Genomic DNA, 14670 nt, shown 5'->3' with positions numbered 1-14670 from the left:
TCCAGCTCCTGACATTGTGGCTGGCAATGAGGTGGGCGAATGGAACAGACCAAGGAGGCATGAACAGTTACGAGCAATGGATGGGAGTCACTGACACCCCTGCCCTCCTGAGCCTCTCACCTGCATGGTCTCATTTGATCCTTAGAGCAACCCATGAGGAAGGTGTGTCATTATCCTCACTATGGATGGGGAAACTGAGTCCTAGAGAGTCAAATGACTTAAAGTGTTCAAGGTTGTATGTTTCATAAGGAATAGAGACTAGGTTTACTCTACAGCCAGGCACCCTTGACACTAGGCCCTCTGTCCTCCTGCCTGCTTGCAGCTACAGGTGCATTTTTGTAGCATTCACTTGTGTACGTGTGTGTGTGTGTGTTTAATCCCACGGCCCACTTCACTGCCTGCCTGTGTGTACTGCCTAGCCCATTACCCTGGCAGCCCTAACCATGCAACATGTCTTAAAGGGGCCTCCCAGCTCCTGCTTGCACACTTTCAGAGACAGGGATCCCATTCTCTCTAAAACCAGACGAGCCTGGCCCATTCAAGGACAGTTGTGACTGAGCTGGAAATGGCCTCTCCTGGCCCTGGTCCCAGTCTTGCCCTTTGGGGCCACACAGGGCAGCTCCCTCTGAGCTTTCGAGATTTGGAGGGTGATCCTGAGCCCCTTACTTTTCCGGCCAAACAATCCCACTCTCAGTTCCCCCCACCCAATAGCTGGGAACACTCTTGCTGTAGCAAGTAGGGATTTTTAATTACTGTAAGTTTTGGTTTGGGGTCCTTTTCCTCCTTGGAATGAGTTTGCTGAGCTTCTGTGTCACCGACCTTTTAAGAGAAAAAAGGATCAGAGTTGAAAAACAGCTTGTGGGTTGGCTGGAAGGCTATCAGATAAGCCTAGGCCCCAGGAGCCAAGACAGTGTCCCTGTTGTTCTGCCGCCAGCCCTCACAATGAGCTGCTGTTGGGCCCTGGCGCTGTCTCCCACAGCAGCTCCCCGTGCCTTGTGCCCACGTTTCCTGGGCCCTGGGCAAGGTCTGCCCCCATCCCTGTATCCCCCGGTTCTTCCTTCCCGACCTTAAGTGAGTGGGTCACAGCTAGTGGGTTAGCTGCTGTGGACCTTTCCACCTGCCTGGCTGCTGTGGACCTTTCCCCCGTGCCTGGCTGCTGTGGGCCTTTCCCCCGTGCCCGGCTGCTGTGGGCCTTTCCCCCCTGCCCGGCTGCTGTGGGCCTTTCCCCGCTGCCTGGCTGCTGTGGACCTTCCCCGCTGCCCAGCTGCTGTGGGCCACCCCTGGACGATGGAAAGGCCAGGCCAAGGCTGGTGCAGTTGGTCTTGGACTCCGCTGAACTGGTTTCGCTTTTGACTCGGCCACTTGCTATGCATGTGATCTTGGGCAGGTCGCCTCAACTTTCTAGGTGCACCTTTTTAGTCCTGACAGGATTGTCACGAGAATTAAGTGGGACAGGTGGGAGATTGTGGCCCTGAGCGGGCTTAGGTAGCATAGTATGAGCTGTCTGGAGAGACCAGAGACCACTTTGTGGTGGTGACATTGGGCTGTCCCTTGAAAACTGAGGAAGAATTTTGTTTGGCAAAGAAGTGGAGGGAGAGGCAGAATGGACAGGCTCAGGAGACTGCTTGGACATGGACGCCTGGAGGGTAAGTATGCAGCTTTGTCAGGAAGTAGCTGAGTGGGGGAGAGTCCAGGTCACTTGGCCAAGGTGTAGTGCAAGGGGCCTTTCAGGAGGGCTGGGACACCAGCTTGAGGCATCTGGGACTTGATTATCTTACAGGTCATGAGGCGAGAGAGGAGGGACAGGCGTGAGGCCCTGCCAGGTGGAGTGGCTTGTCCAGTGGTGGGTGCTGCTGTGGTCACAGGAGAAAGCCAGTGGAACTCCCATTCCCCTCTGCCCTCCCATGCCCTGGCCAATCTCCTCTGTAGCAGTGGAGTCCAGGGCAGGTCACCCTAGCCATGGCCTTGGCTATCCCGTGTGTGACCTGGGTGTCATGGTGCTACCTCCTTCCTGGGAGCAGTAAGGATTCCACACCATGGAGGACAGGTAAAGGGCTTCTGGTCCCTGGAGCGCTATCATGGGGCTAGTGATCTGCTATGTTTAGAAGGGTCTCAGGGCTGGAGCCGTAGGGGGGCAGGGTGTAGCCACAGAGGGTAGGATGAGCCTCCTAACCTTGAGAGGGATGGGGGAAGCGGCCCATAATTGGACAGAGCGAGGGCAGGGGCATTTCCCGGAGACTCTGGAATGAACATTGGAATGCTGCTCTTGGGACTTGGCCTTGGACAGGCAGCTGCCCTGACGACCCACCCTCAGGCCTTCTTTGTCCCTCCTCCAAGGGAACAACCACGTCACCAGGGTTTGCAGGCTGAGGGAGGACTGTCCTTGTCCCCGCTGACCTCCCGTTCCCTCTGAGCTTAGCTGACCTTGGCTGCTGGCGTATTGGGGTTTTGGTCCAGGAACTCTTAAGGCTCTGGACCTTGGAGCCAGCCAGACCCAACCCTACCCACCAGGAACCCACTGCCTGACAAGGAGACAGTTCTGTGACAGACCTTCCCAGCACAGCCTGGATATGGCTGTCTGCCCAGGGAGTCCAGGAAGGCTTCAGGGAAGAAGGGGCACTGAAGCTAGGTGTTGAAGGTTGGATAGAAAAGGGGAAGGACAGCATATGCCTGGGGCCCTGCCTGAAACTCCCGCTTCCTGGAATGGAGGGTCCCAGCAGGCAGGCCGCTGCAAGAGTGGGCCTGGTCAGGTGGGGCAGGCAGGTAGATGCCAGCCAGTGGCTCAGAGTGCCAAGTTCTGGGGCTGGCATTGAATCCCGTGTGGTCTCAAGAGGGGATCCCTTCACCCCCTCAACTCAAAGGACTGGGAAATACCTCCCCCTGAAGGCACTGTCTTCACAGCACTTTCAGTGTGTGCTGGCTGCCAGTGTTTTCTGGGTGAAGCAAGCCTCCTTCCTCCTTTTTCAGATGAGGAAATGGACCCAAAAGGTTTGGGTGTGGCAGCAACACTAGAGCAAAGATGGGATGCTGGGCACATCTCTTGCCCTCCATGGCAGGCCTCAGTTTCTCCCCTGTAAAGCAGGGTGAGGTCAACATCTGCCTCTTGGGCTCGTGGAGATTCTGTGAGGTGACTTGTACAGTGGTTCATGTGATGCATGGCCCAGAGTAAGCCTGGCCTGGGGATGCCAGCTCTGCCCTGGTGAGAGGCAGGCAGTGTGCAGCCCACGCCCTGGTTTGAGACCTGCTTCTGTATGTAGTGGACATGCAACATCCTGGCAGGGTTGTTGTAAGAAGTAGCTCAGACCTGGGCCATGGAAGTGATTTGCAGGGGTGGAATCCCCATGTGAAGGCCTTTTGCCTTCCTTGGTGCCACCTCACCTAGGGGACCAAAGCTCTAGCCTCCAAGGACCACAGGAGGTCAGAGGGGAAAGACATCATGAGAATGAGCTGGGCACAGGGTCGGAAGGATGCCATGGGCCATACAATTGGGCCACCTTCTCTTCCACCCCCAGCCTTGGGCAGCAGAGAGGGACTGGACCCAGGGCTGGGGGACCCAGCCCTGAATACAGGGCCATCAGCCCCCAGATACCACACCACATAGGGCAGCTGTGGGCATGACTCCTGGACTGACCTGGTTCCCATCCCAGCAGGGGGCCTTGGGCGGCTTAAGTGACTGCTCCTCTCTGACCCTGTCATACCTTTCTGTAAAATGGGTAGATGAATACTCCTGGCAGAGCTATGTGTAGTTGAAATATGAAAAAAGGGATGTGCAGGTGACCAGCAGGGCGCTCACCCTGTGCTGGCTAGAGGTGGGTGCCTACAAGCATCCCTTCCTGGGAGTAGAATGGGAGCAAGGTAGAGACCAGTGCCTGCTCACCTCCTTTCACCTGAGCATCCCAGGTAGGGAGGCTGCGCCTACCCCTGCCCCTTTGGAGCCTGGGCAGTCTTTACTACCCATCTTCTGCCTGTCTCTGATGTGCTGCTTCCCGAGCCTGGCAGGGCAGAGGCTGGAGGTGAAAAAGGAAGTGGCCCAACAATGCCAGCATGGGATGAAGCCAGGGGAGGGGAAAAGCCTGCCTTGGGTGGCTGATGGGGCCGTAAAGTGGCCAGGCACTGCTGCAGACACAGGACAGGGCTGGCTTCCCAGAGAGGCGGTTCTTGGGCCTTGAATTGGTCCTGCTGGGTTCAGGAAGTGACCAAATGGCCATTTTTCCTTCCTGAGCCCCCTCATCTTATCAGCTACCACCATGGGCACACCCTGGCAGGGTCACAGCAGACCAGCTCCCTCTGGGCCCAGATGAGGGAGGGACCGAGGATACTGTGTGTCAGGGCCTGTAGACTCCAGGCTGGTCAGGAAGGAAATACATAGGAACGTGAGTGAGAGAGGTACAGGTCCACTGGCCCCGCCTCCACCACCTGCTTGCTGTACTGTCCAGGAAGGAGTAGCCTGGGAGACCTTGTGAGAACCACTTGGGCCTCCCTGGGCCTGCCCTGCCCCTATTCCTCTTCCCCCCAGAGAGCTTGGGCTGCAGGGATGGATGCAGCCTCTGCTCTACATCCCACCTCGTGGAGAAGCCCCCAGGGAAGTGGGGAGGGTCAGGGCTGCCCAGGTAGGCTGGGCCAGTCCAAGGTGTCTTAAGGGCCTTGAGCCTTCCCCCCAGCCCTCTCTTCTGCCAGGATCCTTTCCAGGTCAGCCAGAGCATGCTTGTGGGACAGGATGGTGGGGAAGGAAGAGGAGGGCTCTGCAACCACAGACTCCAGGATCTGGCTGTTTTGGGGTCTGGCCTGGGCCTGCTGGGCTCCTGGGGTTGCAGGACCACGGTCTCCTTGGGTTTCCCTGGGCAGGTCCAGCCTGCTGAAGCATGCCTCGCCTTTCCTCTTCACAGCCAGCTCATCCATGCGCCCCAGGCAGGAGGCGGCTTCAGCTCACTAGCTCCCCGCTCTGTACTTCCTTGGTCCCTACCTCACCCTCCCTAGCTTCCAGCATCCTTACCTGGCAGAGATTTTCCAATCTGGGCCAGAAAGCAGCCCAGTCCCAACCTGTGGGCTGGGTTTTGGGTTCCAGACGTCAGGCCTATGGGGCTATGGGTCCCAGCCGTTCCCAGCCAGGGTGACTTCCCTACTATCAGGCAGAGCGTCTCTTCCACTGAGGTATGAAGCCCCAGGTGGGAGGGAGGCCTGGAGTTCACCCTCGGAGGTGGGTGACTCAGGTGGAATCTCAGCCCAGGGAGGGCAGGCCCACCCACGGCATTGGTCATTGCCATGATGGGGAGGAGGCCAGGCTGCTCAAGCAAGGCCTTGAGGGATTATCAGGAGAAGAGGCCTGTTCCAACACAGTGGTGTGGCGGTGTGGCGTGGCAGGTAGGCCACAGTGCCCCTTTGTGAACTGGGCCTCGCAGGGAGAGCGCCTCAGAGGAGTAGAGGCACATGCTGGGCTTGCCCACGGGCTTGGGCCGCAACAGGAAGCCCCAGGTGGGAGTCGTCGTAGGAGTTGGGGAGGGTTCCCCCTGTCTTGAACTTGTCTCACAGTTTTCCTCTGGCTCTGCCCATTCCCTCTGCTTTCAGAGGCCAGCTTCATGCTGGGCGTGAAGAGTCAAAGGGAGCCGGTTGACTGGGGCTCCTGGGCTGGGCTCTGTTGGGTATCTAAGGATTAGGATTCCCTCAACTCTGACTCCTTATGGCATCTAGCATGGGACTCCATGTTGGGGAGGGCTCTTATGCTCAGAGGGCTGTTGCCATGGAGGTGTGGAGCTTGGGGTGGGAGGGTGGCCACTGTCAGCCTGAGTCCCTCTGAGCAGGGCTCTTCCTGCTCACCTCTGGGTTCTCAAGTGCCCATGGAGTAGGCTCAGCCCACTGACCCAGGGCAGTTGCAGAAATGAGTATACAGGGTATACACCCTACAGGGAAGTGTCTCATGGCTCTGCCCAGTTGTGAGCCCCTCAAGGTCAGGGGCCAAGTCTCAGCATGTCCCAACGTAGGGGTCTTGGTTTGGTGAGGCAGGGAGAGAATGATGGACTGAGCACTTGGACCATTGGAGCCAGAAGCCAAAGGGCATAGGGCGTTGGGGGTAGGAGGTCCGTGTGGGCTAAGCCTGGAGTAGGTTTTTCACCAACCCCAGGGTTTGAGCCCTGGACACAAGCAGGGTTCAGCTTCTGCACCGGAGGTGGTCTTAGCAGGCCCAGCCTATCCTCCCGCTTTTCCTCTGCCCCACCGTGGGGGCTGGGGGCTGTAGGAGGACACTGCTCTGTGCTGCTGACTTTGGAGAGATTTTACCTGACCCTGGAGCAGGTATCGTCTGTGGTGCTTTCCATGTGATGCACTGAGGAAACAGGCTCGGCGGAACGATTTCCCCAGGGCCACACAGCAGGGGAGTAGTGGACCCAGGTCTGGTCTGCATTTGGGTGCCAGGTGGCATCAGTCCTGTGCTCTTTGTGCCTGTCGGAGCTACTGACCCGGGCCCTGAGTATGTGGACCCCGATGGAGTGTGTGTCTTGGGTACTGTGCAGAGACTGCTGCATCTCTTCTGCTTCAAGACTCGCCTCGCCTTGCCTTGCTGTCCTCATCTGTAATATGGGAGCAGCAGGGTCCCTGTGGCTCTCGCTTGTGTGGGGCTGGTGGTGTGGGACAGTGTATGAGGAAGGGCTGTTGGCAGTGGTATACTGGATAAATGTTGGGACAGAGTGACTGCTCAGTCTTGGACAGGGACCAGTGCAAAAGAGAGGGGAAACGGGAAAGGGCCCAGAACTGCAAACAGCTGCCTGGATCAGGTGGGCTTTCCTTGGTCTCTGAGACTGCTCAGGAGCCAAGCTGGCCCTTACCCCGCAGGCTCACTTGCTAATATTAACCCCGGAGTGGCCCCTTGATCTCACCTTCTTGCTCTCTGAGAGGCTGAGCCCCCAGCCAGACTCCTGCAGTGGGGAGGAGGTTCCCACTGGTCTCTGTGACAGCCCTGCCCCCAAATCTGTCTTAAGACAGAAAGGAGAGAGAGTGGAGAGGAGTGGCTGCCTGCTGGAAGGGGCAGGGCCGGGGCAGATGGGCGGGACGTGGCAACCAGCTTGACCCGGGCTGTGGGGGCCCAGCCTGACACACCTACTGCCACCCCAGGTCCCATCTGATGCCAAGGCTGAAGGAGTCTCGCTCCCACGAGTCCCTGCTCAGCCCCAGCAGTGCGGTGGAGGCGCTGGACCTCAGCATGGAGGAAGAGGTGGTCATCAAACCCGTGCACAGCAGCATCCTTGGCCAGGACTACTGCTTCGAGGTGGGTCCCATCGCAGGGCTTGGGTTGGACACCCCATCCTCTCCTGGCCTGTCTGGTCTCCTCCACATCCTCCTGGAGTCCAGTCTGCTGTGGCCTCAGCAGGGGCCAGGGTCTTGGGGAGAGTGGCTCGTATTTACCGATAGCTTTCAGCTCCTAAGAGACCAGGTGGAGCTGGGGCAGGGGCTGTCCTTCCTACTCTCTGAGCTCTCTGGAAATGGGCCAGCACCTGTTCTCCATGCTAGCATAAAGTTGCTGGGGCCCCCAGTGGGTGACAGGGAGTAGGGGAAAAGCCTGAATTTCTTAAGCACCAGAGCCCATGTCTTAGAGCCTGCTCATATCCCAAATGCAGTGTGGATAGCAGAGAGTCTCCTCTTGTACGGGCCTGTTTCCCGCTTGTGAACAATGAGAGCCCAAATCTTTCCTGCCCTGGCATTCTGCGACCTGAGGTTTCAATGCAGAGAGCCAGTGACCCACCTGGGGATGACCTGTCTAGTCCCTCATAGGAAATGGGGGATCTGAGGCCCAGAGGAGGCATGAAGACATCAGAGGTCACACAGCAAGACTGAGACCAAGCCGGGAGCAGGGTTACTATTGTTGCAGGTTTCCTAATTACTTCTCCAGTTATTCATATTGCTTCCTACCAGTTTCTGGGAAGATTCCTACCCTCAATAATCATGTATAACTAGGAGAGCTCTCTGGTAGAGGAATGAGCCTGGTAATGAAAAGCAGCCACTTGGGGACTAGTGTGACAATCTCCTGGCACCCCCAGCCTGGGGGAAGAAACAGAGTGGTGCCTGGCACCTGCCCCATACCCTGTGCCCACTAGGGCCCATTTCTGGTTCAGGACTCCTGGCCAAACCGGGCTTGATCTGGGCTCTGACATCCTTGCCAGGGATAGGGTGAAGATGGCCCTGTCTGCTGGTTCACAGCAGGGGGTGCTGCGGAAGGTGCAGGCCGTCAAATGCCGAGTGAAGAGCGTGCTTCCCCTGCGGAGCCCTGGGTCTGCTGCTGGGGGCAGTGGGAACACATAGCAGGAATTGCCCGTACTCGCTCCCTTACCTGGAATAGATGTCTAAGCTGGACCAGAGGAGGAGTGAGAGTCAGACAGGGAGGGGAGGAGAAGGGTCAGGGACCGGGGACCCTAGGGCCTGGCACATCCAAACAGTCCAAGTCTCATTTCTCTGGTCTGGCATGAAAAATATCAGACTTATGTTACCATTGTTGTCACTGTTGCTTGATGGAAGAGAACCCTCAGAGTTGTCAGCTGAGGACCGAGGGGATTCTGGTACCTACCTTTGGTTGTCTCCTTGGTTCTTGTGGTTCCACCTTTAGGGAAAGTGCGCTCGGGTTAAGCATTGCCCTCTGACCTGGGCGAGGTCTTCGTTCCTTCCCTCTTTCCATCTCAGGGAGAGGGAGGTTAGAGTTAGGAAGATGTTTTCCTATTGGACAGAGGGCACTGAGGGACGAGTGAGGAGCCCACTGGTGCAGGACAGGGCCACTCTATGGCTGCTGACTTGCCCTGGGACAGTGGGTCTCAGTGTACCACCTGCAAAACATGAAGTAGAAGGGTCATGTGAGCCTTGTCCTGGCTGCTTCCTGTAGCTGTGATGCGGACCTGATGGCCAGAGTCCCCTGAGCCTCCAAGGTCTTCTTCCATCACTGCCTGCCCTTGCTGTGGTCCCTTCCCTTGTAACACTGTCTTGCCTGCTCTCCACAGGTGACGACGTCATCGGGAAGCAAGTGCTTTTCCTGCCGTTCTGCAGCTGAGCGGGATAAGTGGATGGAGAACCTGCGGCGAGCAGTGCACCCCAACAAGGTAAGCCTGCACCCCTCTCACCAAAGCATGGGGGATTGAAGGTAGGCTCAGATATGAGGAAGCAAGAGAGAGACAATCTCTGTGATGTGGGCTGGGATTGGGGGCGGTCAGCCTGCATGGAGGCAGGACCCGAGTGGACAATATTGGTGGACTCTGAAAGAGATGTTTGAGTTTGCCAGGTTGAGACAGGTGCTGTGTGCCTCTGTTTTCTAAACTACACATTGAGTCTGGGCTGGGGAAATGAGTGCTGGACCCTGGGGTCCTTCTGCTGGAATCCCTTGTCCCTACTCCCCAGCCCCTGGCCGACTTCTGCTCATCTTCCCATTCCAGCTTAGGTGTCTGCCCCTCCTCCAGGTGAGGACCCCTCTCCCAGGCTGGTGTCCTCTGTGTTCCTACTGCCCCTGGGCTCCCCCGTGAGGTCCTGGGAGCCCCCACTGTAATCCCTGCTTCTGTATCTGTCTCCCTAGCCGACTTGAGGGCCTGACCAAGTCCTGGTCACCATAGCCATCTCTTAAGTTACAGTACAGACCAGCAAATTAAGGAAGAGTTAATAATGGCGTAGCCTGTGATGTGCCAGGCGTTGTGCTGGCCTCTCTCAGTCTCGCCCTCTATGAGATGAGGGTTTACCTTAGTCCTGTTTTATACACAAGCAACCCAAGGCTCCAGTTAAGTCACTTGCCCAAGGTGAGTGAGCTTATGTGAGGTCGACCAGAGATCCAGCCCTTGTCCATCAGCCCCGCCTCATCCTGACTCAGGGTCTAGGTGCCCACTGCCGCCTCCACCTTCAGAGCTCCTCCTGGGTCTGAGGCTTTCTCAGGCTCTGGGCTGGTTGGGGGTTACATGTGGCACCCCCAGCTGACCACCCCGGACTCCCGTGCACATACAGGACAACAGCCGGCGTGTGGAACACATCCTGAAGCTGTGGGTGATTGAGGCCAAGGACCTGCCAGCCAAGAAGAAGTACCTGTGTGAGCTGTGCCTGGATGATGTGCTCTACGCCCGCACCACGGGCAAGCTCAAGACGGACAATGTTTTCTGGGGCGAGCACTTCGAGTTCCACAACCTGCCACCCCTGCGCACAGTCACTGTCCACCTGTACCGGGAGACCGACAAGAAGAAGAAGAAGGAGCGCAACAGTTACCTGGGCTTGGTGAGCCTGCCTGCTGCCTCGGTGGCCGGGCGGCAGTTCGTGGAGAAGTGGTACCCGGTGGTGACGCCCAACCCCAAGGGCGGCAAGGGTCCTGGGCCCATGATCCGCATCAAGGCGCGCTACCAAACCATCACCATCCTGCCCATGGAGATGTACAAAGAGTTCGCTGAGCACATCACCAACCACTACCTGGGGCTGTGTGCAGCCCTCGAGCCCATCCTCAGTGCCAAGACCAAGGAGGAGATGGCATCTGCCCTGGTGCACATCCTGCAGAGCACGGGCAAGGTGAAGGTGCGTGCAGGCCCCTCAGCTCCTGACACAGGCTGGGCGACAGTGCTGGGTTACCTGCCCTTCCCCACATCCGTACATTTCAGGCCTAACAAAGGCCTTGGAGGCACCAGTCACTACCAGATGGGTTCCCTAAACCCGGGAGTTCTGTTGTGGGCTGGGCGTTTTGTACTCCTGCTCTGTGGCTGGAGCTGATCACTGAGGCCTGTGTGGGACCAGCGGATGGGATTGCAGCTGGTAGTGAGATAGTGGGCTTGGGTTGAGGTGCCTTCTACCACTACTGCAGAGGACTGACCCCCTGAGGCTCCAGGGGAACAGGCCGGGTGGCTGGCTGTCCCAGCATACAGGTCCCACAACGCCACCAGCCCCAGTGAGCCAAACACACATCCCCTGTGAGGTATGGAGTTCGGCAGACCTCCCCAGCGGGATGCACAGATGAGTCTCCATCACAGCTCCACCTCACCCCACAGTCTAATCCAGACACACAGATTCTCACACAGATAGACGCAGTCAAAATTGTACCATTTCAGGGTTAGCCAGCCCCACCCCAGAACCTCACAGAAGCGGGAATCTGAGACCCACCCAGGCAAGCCATAGTTCAGGGCCAGAAGTGCCCAGTGTCCATCCCTATAACTCCTTTCACCTTTTGCTCTCAAAGATGGGCCCAGCAGCCCACCATGCAAGCCATGCCTCAGCCCCACCTACCTGGTTTGGGGACAAATGGGCTCCTGGACCAGGATGCCCCTAGGAAGGCAGTAGAGCATGGTCTGTGGGCCTCAAAGGCAACCTTCTTTCTTTACATTTGCCCCCTGCCATTCAGGAAGCTGCCCAGAGAGGGTGGGAAACGGGCTGGACTTGAGGCCTCTGCAGCGTGGATGGACCCTGGTGCCGGGCTAAGGACTAGGGCCTCTGCCCTCTGGACAGTGGCGTGTTGTGAGCCAAGTGACAGGTGGCTGAGGGGCGCCCTGTGTCAAAGTCCTAGGCTCTTAGCCCTAGGTCGGGGAGGCACAGTTGGGAGCCATGCCCCAGGTACCCCAGGGCACAAGACTCGTGGAGGTTCCTCACCCTCTCACCTGTTCCTAGAGGTTCTGGAAGGGGAGGCCATGGCTGGAAGCCTCAGCAGCCTCTGCAGTGGGAACCCTCTGCAGCACCCCTCCCTCTTGGACGTGCTGTATGCTGCAAGTGCAGGGCTGGGGCGGGGACCTCCTCCCCATGGACCTGCGATGGGGAGCAGTTTTCCTCTATAGTGCTCAACTACCTCCTCCCTCACCTTCTCCTCCAGCCTTCAGACTTGACTGGCTAGGCTGCACGTTGGGCCAGCTCTGGCTGCCCCGTCCTTAATGTGCTGGTCAACACAGGAGACGTATGCTGGGAAATGGAATGAATCAAGGACCCATGGGCACCAGAGAGGGAGTGAGGACAGCTGTAGAGGCTGGAGCCTTTTCTGCAATTGTGTCTGATGTTTCAGTACCTGGTCCCCAGGGCTGGGCTGGGGCTGGCCTATTCTGGAAAGCGGATTCCTCCCTGAAGCAGCCTGAGATGATAGGTGCGTCCAGGTGCTCATTGTGGAGGGAGATGAAGCCAGGGCCGCAGCCAACCCCAGAGGCCCTCAGTGGGGTTGCAGAGGAGTAGATAGAAAGATGGAAAGTAACTTGTGCTCCTGGGGTGACAGGCACCTGAGCCCCCAGCTCTGGAATACTTGGGAACTAGCCCCTCTTCCCTCTCCATGACTAGAGGAGTAATGGGGTCTGGAAAGCAAGGGACTTGGACCAAATCTGGCCCCAGGTGGCTGTGTGGCTATGGACAAGTCATTTTCCTGCTGTGTGTGCATTGGTTTCCCCCTTACTGGGTCCTGGCTCTCAGGAGGTTCTCATCCCAGCACTGGGGCCCGACTCTCATTGCAGGAGTTCAGGAAAGCTGTGGTCCTGAGTGGGAGCCCCAGGGGAGATGCAGCTCTGACCCCTGCTTCAGTGTATTCAGAGAATGCGACCCTGGAGGTCGCCTGTTGGTCAGGAAGGGGTCCTCAGGCCACATGATCCCCAGGAAGCCAACGACAGCTTCCCCTTGGCCCCTGCTGTCTCTCTGTGCCTCTGCTGTGCAGCCTGGGTTCCTGTGTCTAGATCTCAGTTCTGTTTTAAAGGACCCCACTCGTGCATGTCAGAGTGAGGTATTTCTTGAGCACAGATGCCTGGGTCCACCCCCGCTGGGTGCCTTGCAGGCTCTGTGCTAGGTGGCCCCCTGCCCTGACTGTCACCCTCCCTCGAAACTCTGACAGTTTTTCATATCTTCTTCCCCTCCCCCAAGCCACAGGTTGGTTGTAAGTACAAGGAGGTAGGGACTCCTGAGGGAGATAGTTAGCATCCGCATGGTTGCTAGAGTCGGGGGAAGGTGTGGGTTCGGGCTCCTATGCTGGAGTTTTCCCACAACACTTTGTGTGGGACCTGATGGGCCAGGGGCTGCTACCCCGGATTGCCAGGTGGGCAGTGGCGCCTCCACCTTCCCTCTCCAGCCAGTTGCACATCAGTTCCTGCTCTCACCTGCCTGAGCATGGTGGCTCATGACCTCCCCGGGCAGTGGGACTGCACAGAAGGCATCTGTGTCCGGTGTGGGAGCCCCCACCCGAGTCACAGGTGGATACTGGTGACCATTTTGACCATGAGACAGGGCAGCCTCATTTGTCCTCTTTGGCACTGATGCTGGGGGGAGAGGCGAGTCCTGCTGTGGTCACCAGGCCAGGCCTGATTAGGGCTATACATGGAAATGAGTCCATTCTCATTTTGTGGGGGATTGTGGCTCCGTGTGGCATGCACTTGTTCAGGCTGCCTCCATCCGTAGACCCGGCTCTACTGTCACCAGTTCTAGGCTCCTACCTTGGCTGGGGGCCCCTGCCCTGCCCACACTCCCCAGCAGCCCCTAAAGGTGGGCACACTGTTCCTCCTGGGGACCCCTGCAGCTTGGTGATGGAGCAGCCTCAAAATGCCAGGGCTTCTCTGGCTAGGTCTGGAATCCTAGGACCCTCCATGCCAGGCCAGCTCAGGTCCTGCTCTCTCCACCTCCTGCCTCCTCAGGACTTCCTGACAGACCTGATGATGTCAGAGGTGGACCGCTGTGGGGACAACGAGCACCTCATCTTCCGGGAGAACACACTGGCCACCAAGGCCATCGAGGAGTACCTCAAGCTAGTGGGCCAGAAGTACCTGCAGGATGCCCTAGGTAGGAAGTGGGCCAGCAGCGGGGCAGAGGGTGGGCAGGGCCCGCCAGGTCCTCACTCCCCACTCCCTGCCCACTTGGCCATAGGTGAGTTCATCAAAGCATTGTATGAGTCAGATGAGAACTGCGAGGTGGATCCCAGCAAGTGCTCGGCCGCTGACCTCCCAGAGCACCAGGGCAACCTCAAGATGTGCTGCGAGCTGGCCTTCTGCAAGATCATCAACTCCTACTGGTCAGTGCAGCGCCCAGGCCTCCCACCCTGTCACCTTGCCCATCCTTCAGTGTCTGGCACCCACAGTGTGCCCGGTGCTGCCTGGCCCCTGAGTTGTACTGACTTGCCAGTCCCCTGGCCTAGTCCCTTTTGAGCTCTCAGGTGAGGCAGCATTTAGCACATTGCTGTGGCTTTGTGGTGAAAAGAACCTGGACATACCAGTCTGCCGTTTCTGGTGATAAGGGAGCACCCTTCATGTGCTGGGGGCTGTTGTGGGTGCTTGGGCTGCAGCGGGAGTGAGACTGACAGGCCCTGTACGGGCCCCCAGTTGGGGTGGGTGGATGGCTTCATCTGAGGCTCCTCACCTGTCCCTGGGAGCTAAGGTGCTCATGTCACAGTCTTGTGATGGGGTCCAGCAGGGCCACACTGGGGGCCTGAGCACCCCAGGCAGGCCTTTTGCTGGGACTAGAGAATAAAGAGAAAGGACTAGACTGAAGTACAGCGGGGTCTGCAGGCTCTGCCATCCCCAGAAAGCAGCAGGGCATGCAGTGGTGGGCTACTCAGACAGGCCCCTCAGCAGGGCCAGAATCAGTCCCGGAGAAACTTATGGTAAGGCCGACTTCACAGCCACCGGCTTGCTCCTGTGGTATATGTGTGTGGTGGCCAGCCAGCCTGGTGCCGAGTACAGCCTCCTCCTGTGGTGGCACACGGGACTGTCCGGGAGGGCTTTGCTGTCA

The 14670-nt window shown here is 58.0% G+C and overlaps 1 protein-coding gene across 2 annotated transcripts in view; it reads left to right on the top strand.

Moving 5' to 3' along the window:
- The window catches only part of DAB2IP (DAB2 interacting protein), a 217109-nt gene that overhangs the window by 181499 nt on the left and 20940 nt on the right, over positions 1 to 14670 (top strand). For both annotated transcript variants that reach the window (XM_025359837.1, XM_025359838.1), the window contains 5 exons: positions 7105 to 7258; positions 8976 to 9074; positions 9961 to 10515; positions 13581 to 13725; positions 13810 to 13954. In XM_025359837.1, the coding sequence (XP_025215622.1) occupies positions 7105 to 7258; positions 8976 to 9074; positions 9961 to 10515; positions 13581 to 13725; positions 13810 to 13954 (1098 nt within the window). The remainder of the gene's footprint in view (positions 1 to 7104; positions 7259 to 8975; positions 9075 to 9960; positions 10516 to 13580; positions 13726 to 13809; positions 13955 to 14670) is intronic.

The sequence above is a fragment of the Theropithecus gelada genome, chromosome 15, assembly GCF_003255815.1.
Source record: "Theropithecus gelada isolate Dixy chromosome 15, Tgel_1.0, whole genome shotgun sequence".
NCBI classification, from domain to species: domain Eukaryota; kingdom Metazoa; phylum Chordata; class Mammalia; order Primates; family Cercopithecidae; genus Theropithecus; species Theropithecus gelada.
The sequence above is the reverse complement of the archived record's forward strand: the minus strand, read 5'-3'. Positions and strand labels throughout refer to the sequence as shown.